General features: G+C 36.0%; 1 protein-coding gene across 1 annotated transcript in view; it reads right to left on the reverse strand.

The window, feature by feature from the left end:
* LOC148940513 (disintegrin and metalloproteinase domain-containing protein unc-71-like) overlaps positions 1 to 14,237 on the reverse strand; it is a 426,194-nt gene that overhangs the window by 144,954 nt on the left and 267,003 nt on the right. The window contains exon 10 of the mRNA XM_089104806.1: positions 2,761 to 2,833. Coding sequence (XP_088960932.1) covers positions 2,761 to 2,833 — 73 coding nt within the window. The remainder of the gene's footprint in view (positions 1 to 2,760; positions 2,834 to 14,237) is intronic.

Below are 14,237 nucleotides of genomic sequence, written 5' to 3' on the forward strand. Positions count from 1 at the left end.
ACTAGAATTTCAATGATATTCAAGGACATGTTATGCCTTACTACACTTGCTCGATCACGGATTCTTAATCTATATATCTGCAAGGCTTACAGCAGGGCCCTGCGGACCAAATCCCTTCAACTGCTTAAGAATTCGGTATTTGCTTGATGATTCGGAATTTGCGTCTTAGAGGGTCAAATGCCAGGTATTTTGTTGGTTTTTAAGGACGTAATACGCTTTGCAACAATTAGGGTCGAAACCAGGCCTTAGGGTCGAAATCACCTCTACTATTTGATTTGAACACCCTCTATAATTTGTTTTCACGATTTGGAATTCACTTCCAAAGTTTGTCTCACTCTATGTGGTTCAAAGAGATTGTATACATACATAATTGCATAGGCCTATACATAATTGGTAGGTATGCACTGTTTTATCTCACGGCTCGGAATATCGAGTCAAAACTCCCAAAAAATCTATTTTTTGAGGGAGGGGAGGGGTTAAAAGACCTGAAATATTCATCTTGGGGGACAAAATATTTTTTGGTCCTCTCTAATTTACCATGCTCTACGTTTTAACAATATAGCAGCCTATTTCATATCTTATTTTGTTTTAGTATTTAATTTAGTAGTAATATAGTATGTAGTTTATTAGTTATATTGGTATAACAGAGAACATTTTTTTCGCTTTTATTTCATCATGATTTTGGGCACAACTCCAAGTCTTCGAGGCGCACACTTTATTTGTCGAATTTGTCTGTACATTTGACGAGAACTTGGTGATAACCCCTGAAATAAGCCGTTAATATTTCCATTTGCACTTCGTCCCAACTGAAAATCTTATACACGAGGCAAATATTGCAAGCTCTGAGATAGATTATATATATTAAACTTCCTTGTTCATCACATTGAAAAAAAATCCTAATAAATAGAAAGTCAGTTTCAGAAACACGAGTCAATTATTAGAAGATAATTAATCTTAAGATGTTGCGATGACTTTGTAAAAATGAAAAAAATCAATCAATCAATTTATTTAAATTAATCAGAGAAAATATTACAGAACCTTAGACCCCCACGAAAGCCCTTTTGCCTGTGAGAGTGGGAGACTAAACATTACATTAAATATTTAATATTTAATTGTAAATATGTAATATTTAATCATATATGCAATGATTTAAAATATTTATTGTAAAGTTTTCATGTTGTAGATAACTATAATATTGATTTTCAAAATTATTTAACTGGTAATGGGTAGTAGAAACATTAATAATCTTCAAGAAGATTAGTAAACTGAAATAATATTCTAAGCACATGATACTTTTGACGGTAAAAAAATAGAAGCAAAACTCAGCGGTGCATGTTTGGTATGAGTCCAGTGAACTTAATCAGTTTACAGCTGAGCGATAGAGATTACATCAAAGAGTATGGGTAACTTATATGAGTGGTAATGACGCCGTTGGCGCTCATGGCGCTATAAATACTGACACCATCTAGCGTTTGACACCTTTTGGTGTCTCTTTTAGTGGAATAATAATTCAAATTTAGTGTAATTTGCATAAATGGCAGTGTTAAGTGTCTGATTTGAGATTCTGAAAAGAACGATTACGAGGTTTGGAAAAAGTATTTAGAAACGCTAAACGTTCATGGTGCTGGTGATTTGTTTTTCTTTGGACTGCATTAAACGAATATGAAAAGTTTTCTATTGGCTCAAAAGGTTTCGTGGGTTTGAGTCCTACTGGAGGTATTTTTTCTAAGAATTCCTCATTTTATTTGGTACTCTTTTTTCTTTGTTTTTACATAGATTTTTTACTGGTTTTAATATTATGAAAGCTAAAGGCTTGGATCTTCTTAGAAAATTTTTGAATGTTGACTAAAATCAGTTGTTATCAAAAGTATTTTAAAAGATTAATGTTGACAATACTACCACTGAAATTTTTTCAATGACAAAATCTTTACTTAAAAATAAGGCAAATACTTCAATAAGTTAAAAATCTCGTCAATGTGATATATCTGTTTTTTATACAACCTTTCATATGAGATTAATTTTATATCGTCTATTCAACAATTTGGGAAAGTGTCCTGACATTTGATCAGAATTCATCAGAAAAATTGAGATTTTAAGCGATCCAACAAAAGAAAAATATAATATCGTCGAGTGAGGTGGTAAGGGGTTATCAGAAAAGATCAGGAGGATGTGGTAATCTCATGGAAAGAAAGAACAGAGTGAAGTTCCTAAGAGAGTGGGGTAGAGCAGGAGTTTACTGTGTTGGACTCAGGCAACTTAGTGATGCCACAAGTTTTAAGTATTGGCAACATAAGGCCTTGTCATCTCCCGACTTTCGTTCCATCCTATATATAAATTCAGTGACTATGATAAGTATATTATATGTTTTGATAACTATGAAATGGGCATTGGTAACTTTTTAAATTATAACTATTTATAACATACAACTATAAAAGGTAAAGACTTTTGTCTTTTTGATTTAATCCGTATGATGAGTCTTTGAACTTTTCTGCCTAGTTATAACTACACCAAGGTTGCACACAGTTCAAGCCTCCACGGGATCTCAGGAAAGACTTTTTAGGGGAGTACAGGGTGAAACTTAAAAAGAAAATTAAAACCTAGAAAAAGTCACATCCATTTTACTCATTTGTGTGTCTGCTCTAAAGATTCTTGGAGGAAAACACGTTTTTAGGATCAATGCTTGACATATCCGTTGCAAGATCCGCAAAATGGGTCGTCACCGAGCCCCCAAAACAGGTTGCTACTAACAATATGACTTACCAGATGATCTCCGCACTTCGTACCATCCTTGACAAGTCCAAGATCGGGATGGTCTGACTTTAGTAGTGTGACCCTGAAAAAAAGATTCCTCGGTACATAGTTGTATTTTGCCATTTAGTGCATTTTGAATTTGCACGTTGTTTCTAAAACAAATTTTAGAACATAATCAAAATACACAAAATTAATTTTTCTAAAAATCTCAAGGAAAATACTTTAATGCTTCACATATTCTCGTCGCTTCCTCTCGATCGCTCGCTCCTTCTTTGGCACGTCTTGGAACACACAGACTTCCCCCATAAATTGTGAAAGAACTAAATTTTCAATGAGATTTCAAATCTCTTCTCCAGTACATAGGCTTAAACTAAATAATATATTTAAAAATTTGAGCAATCGATCCCTATTAAAGATAAAGATGACGGAATATATTATCTACCCGTGACGACATGCTTGGGTAGCCTCGCTCTTCCTTCTCCATGTCTAAGCTATCATGTTTATTTTTATTTTCCCCATTATTTTATTTTGTTTTATTTGTGTCTTTAGTGTGTTTATTTTTGTCCTATGTCTTTTGGTTATTCGACCTCATCTTCGTCTTGGCTCTAATTGATTATTTATTTTTTGTCTATGTTGTGTGTTAAATAAAAATTTTGAATCTTGAGAGAAAAAGGTAATTAAAAGTTTTTAAAAGTGTGTTTACTGCCTCGGTAATGATGTACTATGGTACAAGCAATTTTAAGTATTAAACAAATGCTAGAGAATTAAATTTCAAATTCAAACATTTTGTAGACTTCTAAAATTAAACAGCATAAAAGAAAAGAAAACCAGCAAACTGGCCATATACTATATTAAATTAAAAAAACAAATCACGTTTTTTCGAATGAAAGAAAAGAGCAATATTAAAACTTGAAACGAACAGAAATCATTCTGCATATGAGGGGGAGTATCCTTTTCTCAGCCTTCGCTCGTTAGGCTAAAGTTCCTTTGTAGGCTACTTCATAAAATCTTTTTACTTCAATTAAATGGCACTTGTATTTTGGGAGCCGTTATTAAAGGATTTGACTAAAAAGTTGAACTTTAGCGTAAAAGTGGGGATTGAGGAAGGGGCAGTTCCTCTCATTTACGGAATAATTTCTGTTTATTTTATGTTTTGATTCTGCTCCTTACTGTCAGATGAAAAATCTTTTAAACTTTTTTTATTTTATTCTGATCCTTTTTCTAATCATGCCGGGAAATTCACCTCCCCTCTTCGTGAAAAATTTCTCCGGAGAATCCTTACCCTAAGAAAAACTCACCTTGCAACCCCCCTCATATACGGAATAACTTTGGTTGATTTTAAGTTTTAATTTACTCATTTTAAAATACTCATTTTCTTTTCTTTTTTTAACAATAGAGTTATTTCGCAATTTCAAATGAGAAAAGAAAATTATTTTTAAGATATTGTTTTTATTTTATTGTTCTAGTCATAGGTACATTTTGCGATCAAACTTTTATTCAGAGTGTATTAAATTATTGCCCAGCCAAAAATTGTTCTATTTGCTAAGAAACACAAGTCTTTTATAATATTAAATAAAAAAAACAAGTTTTTTAAACTGAAAGTAAGGAGCGACATTAAAACTTAAAACGAACAGAAATTATTCCGTATATGAAAGGGGCTGTCCCCTCCTCAACGCCTCGCTCTTTACGCTAAAGTTTGACTCTGTCTCACAACTTTATTTTTTAAAACAATAAAAAACTTTAGCGTAAAGAGCGAGGCGTTGAGGAGGGGACAGCCCCTTTCATATACGGAATAATTTCTGTTCGTTTTAAGTTTTAATGTCGCTCCTTACTTTCAGTTTAAAAAACTTGTTTTTTTTATTTAATTTCTGATCGTTTTTTAGTTAATGCAGCTTTTATTTGTATAAAAATTTTACTTTTCTTTTGCTAAATGGATGTCTTTACAAATTAACTTATGTAACTAACTTCTATATTCGTATATTTTTCTTCTGGCAAAAAATACAAAGTTGCAGATTTTTGCAGATATGAGCTTGAAACCTATGTAATAGGGTTTTCTGATACGCTGAATCTGACGGTGTGATTTTCATTAAAATTCTTTCACTTGTAGGGGATGTTTCCCCCTCTTTAAAAAATCGAGTAAATTTTCTCAGGCTCGTAGCCTTTGATGAGTAATACTAAACTTAATAAAATTTATATATTTAGGATCAGCATTATAAACACATTCTTTTGATACATTTATTGACATCAAAATTTCGTTTTTAAAAGTTTCGATTACTATTGAGCCGTATCGCTTGTTTTTTTATTGTTTTTTTATTACGTATATGTTATTACTTATATGAAGAGGTTCTCCCCTTAGTCAATACCACGCTCTTTACGTTAAAAGTTAAAAAAATTTTGATTCAGAAACCCCTGAATCACAAAGGCCGTTTAATTAGAATAGATAGCTCTTTTGAAAGCACTAAAAAAAACTGTAGCGTAAAGAGCGAGGTACTGACTTGGGGGAGAGCCCCCTCAAATACGTTATAATTTCTGTTCGTTTTAAGTTCTAATATTCCTTCTTACATTTCAGTTGAAAAAACTTGTTTTTTTTATTTAATTTCTGATCGTTTCTTAAATAATGCTTGGAAATCCGGCGCCCCCTTCATAGAAATATCCCTTACCCCAAAGAATCATCCTCTACGGAAATATTCTCCAGAGTTACCCCCTCCTCTAGCCCACCCTCCAGAAAAAATCCTTCCTGAAAATGGTTGTATACTTCCAAATAACCAATAAATAATGCTGGCAAGTCCGGCACCCCCTTCATGGCAACTTCCCTTCCCCCTTGAGAACTTCCAGCATGAACAGATTCTCCAACATAACCACCGACCCATCCCTCCCACTACCAGAAAAAAAAACCTCCTGAAAACTTCTGTTTACTTCCCAATAACCAATACTATATGTTAACATTGGGTAAAGCTCATAACTTTTAGCCCTCCCTCTGGGAACTTCGGGGGATTAAGTCATCCTAAAAGACATATTTATCGTATTTTCGACCATGCTGAACAAAATTACTACCTCAAAATTTTGATCGGGTGACTTTGAGAAAAAAACAAGCGTGGGAGGGGGCCTAGTTGCCCTCCATTTTTTGTGTTCACTTAAAAAAGGCACTAGAACTTTTAATTTCCGTTCCAATGAGCCCACCCACGATATTCTAGGATCACTGGGTTGATACGATCACCCCTGGGGAAAAAAAAACAAACAAACAAACAAACAAACAAACAAATAAACACGCATCCGTGATCTTTCTTGTGGCAAAAAATACAAAATTCCACATTTTTGTAGATAGGAGCTTGAAACCTCTACAGTAGGGTTCTATGATACGCTGAATATGATGGTGTAATTTTCATTAAGGTTCTATAGCTTTTAGGGGGTCTTTACCCCTTTTTTTGAAAATCAGCCAAATTTTCTCTGGCACTTAACTTTTGATGGGTAGATCTAAACGTGATGAAAGTTATATATTTGAAATCAGCATTGAAATCTGATTCTTTTGATATATCTATTGGTATCAATAACCCGTTTTCTAGAGTTTCGGTTACCATTGAGCCGGGTCGCTCCTTACTTACAGTTCGTTACCACGAACTGTTTGAAATCAATTATTATTTAAATCAAATTTTTTAAATCAAAATATGCTTACAGCTAAGCGCAAAAAAATGATTAGGAACGATGATGCAACGAAAAATTTAAGCTTAAGAATATTATCAAACATGTTCTAAAATAAAGCAAAAAATTAAAAGAAAACGAATTTAGAGGTCGTAAATGATAAATTATTACACAATTTTTTTTGAAAAAAAAAAGAATTCCTCTATCGAGGAAAAATTCCAATGCCCAAAAGCCTTTAAAATAATGACTTTTTACGTTTCAAATTCAATCTGAGGTATTTTCTGATTAAGGAGCTATAGCAAATTAAATATGAGATTCTCTTTGTTTTTTCGGTTAGTTTCTAAATCATGAAAAGTATTTAATTAATCATATTTCCCCTTAAATTTAAGCAAATATAACCTAAGACTTGATTATTGCCTCAGTCAATAAAGCCTCGACGCTTTATAACGTAGTAAAAAACCGAGTGGATAAATAAGTTTTTTCATGTAAGAGTAAAGAGCAACATTAAAACTTAAAGTGTTTCCCAATCAGAGACAACGCTGTAGCGTTGCCTGTAGTAAAGGCCATACGGCTCCAATGTTTTATTATTTTTTTTTTCCCAGAGGCATTTCATATGGAAGGGGTCGTCGTAAAAACTTCAAAGGGGGCTCATTCGATTGGAAATCGAGAGTTCTAGTGCCCTTTTTAATAGTCGAAAATGATTGGAGGGCAACTAGCCCCCCCCCACGCCCCTCATTCCCCCAAACACATCCAATCAAAATGTTGAGATAGCCATTTTGTTCAGCGTAGTTGATTTCCAGATAGAAAATATATTTTTGAGGAGGACACTCCCCCACAACCCTCCGTGCAAGGGTTTGAAGTTATGCCCTGGGGGCATATAAGGTTTTTATAGAAAGCGTTGTCGTAGAAACTTCAAAACAGGCTGATTCAATTGAAAATTCAAAGGGCTAGTGCCCTTTTTAATAGTCGACAGTGATTAGAGGGCACCTAGCCCCCCCCCACGCCCATCATTTCCCCAAACACATCCAATCAAAATTTTGAGATAGCCATTTTGTTCAGCTTAGTTCATTTTAGAAAATATGTTTTGAGGAGGACACTCCCCCTCAACCCTCAGGGCAAGGGTTTTAAGTTATGCCCTGGGGGCATATAAGGTTTTTATAGAAGGCGTAGTCGTAGAAACTTTAAAAACGGCTCATTCGATTCAAAATTCAAAGGGATAGTGCCCTTTTTAACAGTAGAAAGTGATTGGGGGGCAACAATCCCCCCCACGACCATCATTCCCCCAAACATATCCAATGAAAATTTTGAAATAGCCATTTTGTTCAGCGTAGTTGATTTCCAAATAGAAAATATGTTTTTAAGGAGGACACGCCCCCACTACCCTCATGGCACAGGTTCTAAGATCTGCCCCGGGGTCATATAAGTTTTTTATAGAAGGCGTTGTCGTAGAAACTTAAAAAAAGGCTCAATCAATTGGAAATTTAAAGGGCTAATGCCTCTTTCGATACTTAAAAGTGATTGGAGGTTAACTAGCCCCCCCCCCCCCCCCAACGCCCATCATTCCTTTAAACGCATCCAATCAAAATTTTGAAATAGCCATTTTGTTCAGCGTAGTTTCAGTTCAAGATAGAAAATATGTTTTGAGGAGGACACTCCCCCACAGCCCTCAGGGCAAGGGTTCTAAATTATGCCCTGGGGGCATATAAGGTTTTTATAGAAGGCGTAGTCGTATAAACTTTAAAAACGGCTCATTCGATTCAAAATTCAAAGGGATAGCGCCCTTTTTAAGAGTAGAAATTTATTGGAGGGCAACTATCCCCCCCCCACGACCAGCATTCCCCCAAACATATCCAATCAAAATTTTGATATATCCATTTTGTTCAGCGCAGTTTATTTCCATATAGAAAATATGGTTTTGAGGAGGACAATCCCCCACAACCCTCAGGGTAAGGGTTTTAAGTTATGCCCTGGGGTCATATAAGGTTCTTATAGAAGGCGTTGTCGTAGAAACATCAAAAACGGCTCATTTGATTGGAAATTCAAAGGGCTAGTGCCTTTTTTAATAGTCGAAAATTATTGGAGGTTAATTAGCCCCCCCCCCACGCCCATCATTCCCCCAAACGCATCCAATCAAAATTTGAGATAACCATTTTGTTCAGCGTAGTTGATTGTCAGATAGAAAATATGTTTTTGAGGAGGACACTCCCCCACAACCATCAAGGCAAGGGTTTTAAGTTATACCCTAGGGGGATATAAGATTTTTATAGACGGTGGTGTCGTAGAAACTTCAAAACAGGCTCATTCAATTGGAAATTCTAAGGGATCGCGCCCGTGTTAATAGTCGAAAGTGATTTGAGGGCCACTAGCCCCCCCACGCCCATCATTCCCCCAAACACATCCAATCAAAATTTTGATATAGCCATTTTGTTGAGCGTAGTTGATTTCCAGATAGAAAATATGTTTTTGAGGAGCACAATCACCCGCAACCCTCAGGGCAAGGGTTTTAAGTTATGCCCTGGGGGCATATAAGGTTTTTATAGAAGGCGTTGTCGTAGAAACTTCAAAAAAGGCTCCTTCGATTGGAAATTCAAAGGGCTAGTGCCCTTTTTAATAGTCAAAAGTGATTGGAGGTTAAGTAGCCCCCCCCCACGCCCATCATTCCTTTAAACGCATCCAATCAAAATTTTGAGATAACCATTTTGTTCAGCGTAGTTGATTTTCATATAGAAAATATGTTTTTGAGGAAGAGACTCCCCCACAACCCTCGAGGCAAGGGTTTTAAGTTATACCCTGGGGGCACGTAAGGTGTTTATAGAAGGCGGTGTCGTAGAAACTTCAAAAAAGGCTCATTCGATTGGAAATTCAAAGGGCTTATGCCCTTTTTAATAGTTGAAAGTGTGTTGAGGGCAACTAACAGCCCTCTCACGCCACCTTTTCCCCAAACACATCCAATCAAAATGTTGAGACAGCCATTTTATTAAACGTAGTTTTAAGTTCTGAAAATTTGGTGTCTTAGGATGACAACTCCCCCACAGCCCTCAGGGCAAGGGTTGTAATTTAAGGATTCTGCGAATCCTTCCCATTTCTTATGGAAGAGATGCTCGTATAAACTTTAGAGAGGGCTCATTTGATTGGAAATTGAAAGTTCTTGTTCACTTTTTAAGAGCCAAAAGAGATTGGAGGGCAACTCGCCCCCCCCCCCCTCCTCCACGCCCTAAATGCATCAGATGAAAGTTTTGAGAAAGACATTTTGCTAAAATAGTTCAAAGTTCTGATAACAAAAAACTCACGTGTTATCACAGTCCACCAGGGCCCGCAGGTAGGGATTGCAAGTCGTGCCCTGATTGCATATAAACAATCAAACAATCATTAAATAGATAATCAATGCAAGCAAATATACAAAACATATTAATGTAAATTAATAGATAGATTTCTGCTGTGTGGAATTTAACGCGGGGGAATTATCAGCAGGAAAATGAAATGTTCTTTGAGGGGGGAGGAATTTCCCAGGGGCGGGAAATTTCCAAATGTGAATTATTCAGGGAGGGGACGACTAAACCCATTCGATAATATTCAAAATTTTACATCTGAAAGTAAGGGGAATAAAGAATCAACGGAAATGTTAATGATAGCACTTCAGGTTCCTTTAAACGATTTTGTTCGTTTCTTTTGAAAAAAGACATTTTCAAGAGACAGATTATTTTCATTTGTATGAAATGAAATTTTCATTTGTAAGCAGCCTCTGTGGCTGCTCAATTATGCATGTGAGGGGGGATACCTCCCCCTACCACTGTCTACGCTAAGGTTTCAGTTTTTATCTCAAGGCTTAAAAATGAACGCAATGCGATAAAAGTATAACTGAAAATAACATATATAGAATAATATATGCACTTAACACAGATCTATTAATCAAAATTGCATATTATGAGTTGAGGCTCACCCAAATGATGTCCCAGGGGGCTCACCATTCCACAATCAATGAAATCAATCCTGCAATAACTGATAATATAAAGTATTTTTGAGTATATTAACGTCTTCCACAACTCAAACGGTCCAACATTCCACATCCCAATGAGTCTGTCTAATCTCCTAAATCGGGAACGGAGGAGATAAGTCAAGTTCCACCCCATATTGCACGAGTATCCAACCTCACCCTTCCCCTCTCCTACTGTCTATGCTAAAGTTTTATTCTTTATGCCAAGTACACCGCCCCCACCCTAAATACTTTAATAAGGTAAAGTTCTGTATGGGAAGAACACATAGTAAATCTATTATAATTATCCAATTATAAGGTTAAAATACATACTCTGTGATAGATGCAAAACTGCGTTGGCACACAAAATCCTAATAAGGTCAATTCCAAACAGTCGTGATCCCTTTGTGTCAGCAAGTGAAATGGTCTAAACCCCCTTATCGGAGCTACTTTTTCAATCCATTCCTTGTTGTCAATCGCTGTCCACAAGTTATGCAAGCTGTCTATTGTTCATATATAAGGTTTTTATCAAAGGGGCAATCGTATAGACTTTGAAAAAAGCCTCATTCGACTTAAATTGAAAGTCCTAGATCTGTTTTTAAGGTTAAGAATATATTAATTTATTAGTTCTTTCCAAGATTGGTCAGTACAAATATAGTTTAACTACAAAAAAAATTTGATACTGCCCCCGGAGAGCGGATCCAGGATTTTTTTTTTCGGGGGGGGGGGGTTACTAATTTTCGACTCGGTTTTCGACTAATTTTACTGGCTTTTACTAAGATTTACCTAATTTTCGACTAATTTTCGACTCGGTCAAAAGTTTCGGGGGGAGGGGGGGGGGGGTTCAAACCGGGTAACCCCCCCCCTCCAGGATACGGCCTTGCTGCCCCCTTCTTTAACTGTAAAAACCTAAAGCCTTCTGCGTAATTGGTGCTTCACTGAAAACGAATTACTCGTATATTACAAATTTATTCTTTTCCGTTCTTACAGCATTGAAAATAAAAATTACAGTGAAAAAAAAATCTTGAACTGATGGATATTTCATTAAATAATATCATTATATATCTAATATAATTCAATTTTATTTTGTTTATACTTTCCAAGACTGTTCAAGACTCATATAGTTTTCAGTAAGGCGCCAATGACGCAGTAGGTTTTAGGCTTCTGCAGTGAGGCGATACCCAAACTCTTGTTTGTATTTATTTTTGGTCGATTCAAACTTGATTGCATATTCAATTTAAGATTCACTCGTTTTAAGATATATTTAATCACATATATTAATATATATTGTATGTTTGTTCGCATTGATTGTTTATTTAATTTCTGTTCGTTTTAAGTTTCATTTATACTTTAATAGCAAAATATTATTTTTTGTTTTAAGCTTGATTTTCATGCTCAATATAAGCATCACTCGCTTTAAGATCTAATTATTCATTTATATTATTACTTGTTGAATTTTTTTTTGCTATGATTGTTTATTTAATTTCTGTTCGTTTTGGGTTTCATTTATTCTTTAATAGTAATTTCTGGTCTTTTTGAGTTTGAATTTTAACAGGTATTTGTATCTCCTGAGCTTAAGTTTAAAATGGCCTTTACTTTTCTTTGAAAAATATATTTTTCGGAAAGTTTTTTTGAATTAATTTTCCAAAAAATTAGCGAATTTCCTTAGACCTGTAACTTTTTGTTGGTAACTTTTAACTTAATAAAATTTATAAATTAAAATCACCTTGATAAGTCGATTCTTTTAATGTGTATAGAATATAATAGAATTTATTGACACAAAAGCCCAAAGGGCCGTGGTCACAAGAACAAAGACACTTTCATACAAGCATAAATTGGCACAAAACTATAATCTAAGCTAGTGAAATATCACTCTCATCCCTAATCTTCAAAAAAATAAACCTTTCTCTATGTTCTATAACCATCGTCAGGAACCTTCCAAATCTCTTTATACCTCCCATATCTTTCCTTGCTAATAAATGCATTATCTCATCTCTCTCCCAAGCCTCAACCCCAAACAATTCTTTCCTTAAAAATTGTTACCAAAACTCCTTTCTTAGAGTTTTCATTACTATCAGCACAAATCATTCCTTAATTTGGAATCCCAATTCCTTTTAATTTAAGGAATCCCAATTCCTTTTAATTTGTTTAACAGTTTGTAATCACAAACTGTTAAACAAATTAAAATAAACATAAATATAACATAACATAACAATAACATAACAAACAATAACATAAATAAACATAAAATCCAATGTTTCAATTTAAACATCAATAAAGCAGAGTGCTGGTAAAACTTGCCACCCATCCCTCCATAGAAGTTCCCTGACACTGCTTATGATGTTAATCTAACTCTTCAAACCTTGTGTCGGCAAGAATACATCTTCTACTATTATGACTTCCCCCTTTTTGGGGCCCCTTCCTATCTGTAGCAGGGACAAGTTCAGATTGACCATTCCCTCTCTATTTATTAACGTACCAGGATAAGATATTACTGTTATGCCGTCTAGCTTCATCTTCTGCATCTTTGGCAGTTTCATCCATGGCTTCCATTTCACACCTTCTTAATTCACATTTTAATGCTTTCTCCACTTTTTTTACATTTCTCTAATTTTTGTATGATCTATCGCGATGGTCACGTACTTTGAAAATGGCTCACCATTCGGAGGGGATACCCAGCTTAGAAGCATTGCTACCGGTTTGACTGCATATGAATCTGCAAACGTTGACTGTGCGAAGGCTGTCGGGCTAAAAATCCTTGATGCTATGACTGGAAAAGTGGCGATGGATTTTGTCTTCCGAAGAAAGGAACAGGCAGTCCAGATACCAACAACGCAAACAGCTGGAGGAGATTGCAAGCGACTGGATACAGCTTTGCTATTCCAACGCTTCATCGCGTTAGCCAAAAGGACAAGACTTTCTGAATCAGAGTGCTTCCGGTATGAACTTTGTTCGTATCCCGCTGCTCTGTTTGACAGCTCATTTATGCCGAGAGTGCCGAACAAGGCCGAATTCGCCAAGGCCATTGCACTTGCATGCAAACTCGAAGAAATTCCGTGTGTGCTGAACGACGGGACACACTACGTACTTGACGGCGGATCTCTATTGCACCGAGTCCCATGGATAAAAAATGACACATATGCGGGTATCTTACAGAGCTACTCTCTGTATATTTTGCGGAAGTACCCTGGCGCAACTGTTGTTTTCGATGGGTATGATAGTGGACCTTCCATCAAAGATATGGCCCATTCGTATCGTAATCGAACGATTGGTCGCGAGGTTTTCTTCACGAATGACATGCGTCTGAAAGTTAAGAAAGAAGAATCTCTCGGGAACAAGAAAAACAAGTCAAGATTCATTAGTGCGCTTGCAGTTCATCTCCGGCAAAAAGGCTATTTTGTAGTCCAAGCCCCCAGTGATGCAGACGTGCCATATGGAAAAGCTGCTATCGAATCAGCTAAACAGAAGGTAACTGCCGTTATTGGAGAAGATACGGATCTTCTGGTCCTTCTCTGCTACCACTGTGATGTCTCCACTAACAAGGTGTACTTCGCCCCAGAGCCAAAGAAAAATAAAGAGCGAGGGTGCTGGGATGTTCATGAAATGAAAAAAAGATTAGGCCAAGAAGTATGTGGTGTGATCCTCTTTGCCCATGCATTCCTTGGGTGTGATTCTACATCACGTGTCCACAACATCAGAAAAGGTCTTACCCTGAAAAAAGTGATAGAAGACGAAAGTTTTCGAGCATCTGCCAAGGTCTTTATGAAGAAGGCAGCAACAAAAATCGAAGTCAAGGAAGCCGGAGAAGACGCACTTCTTATAATATATGGTGGAAAGAAGGGGGAAATCTGAACGAGCTTCGAAAGCAGCTCTT

The sequence above is a fragment of the Artemia sp. Qi Xiang Cuo genome, chromosome 19, assembly GCF_049724085.1.
Source record: "Artemia sp. Qi Xiang Cuo chromosome 19, ASM4972408v1, whole genome shotgun sequence".
In the NCBI taxonomy this organism is placed as follows: Eukaryota; Metazoa; Arthropoda; class Branchiopoda; order Anostraca; family Artemiidae; genus Artemia; species Artemia sp. Qi Xiang Cuo.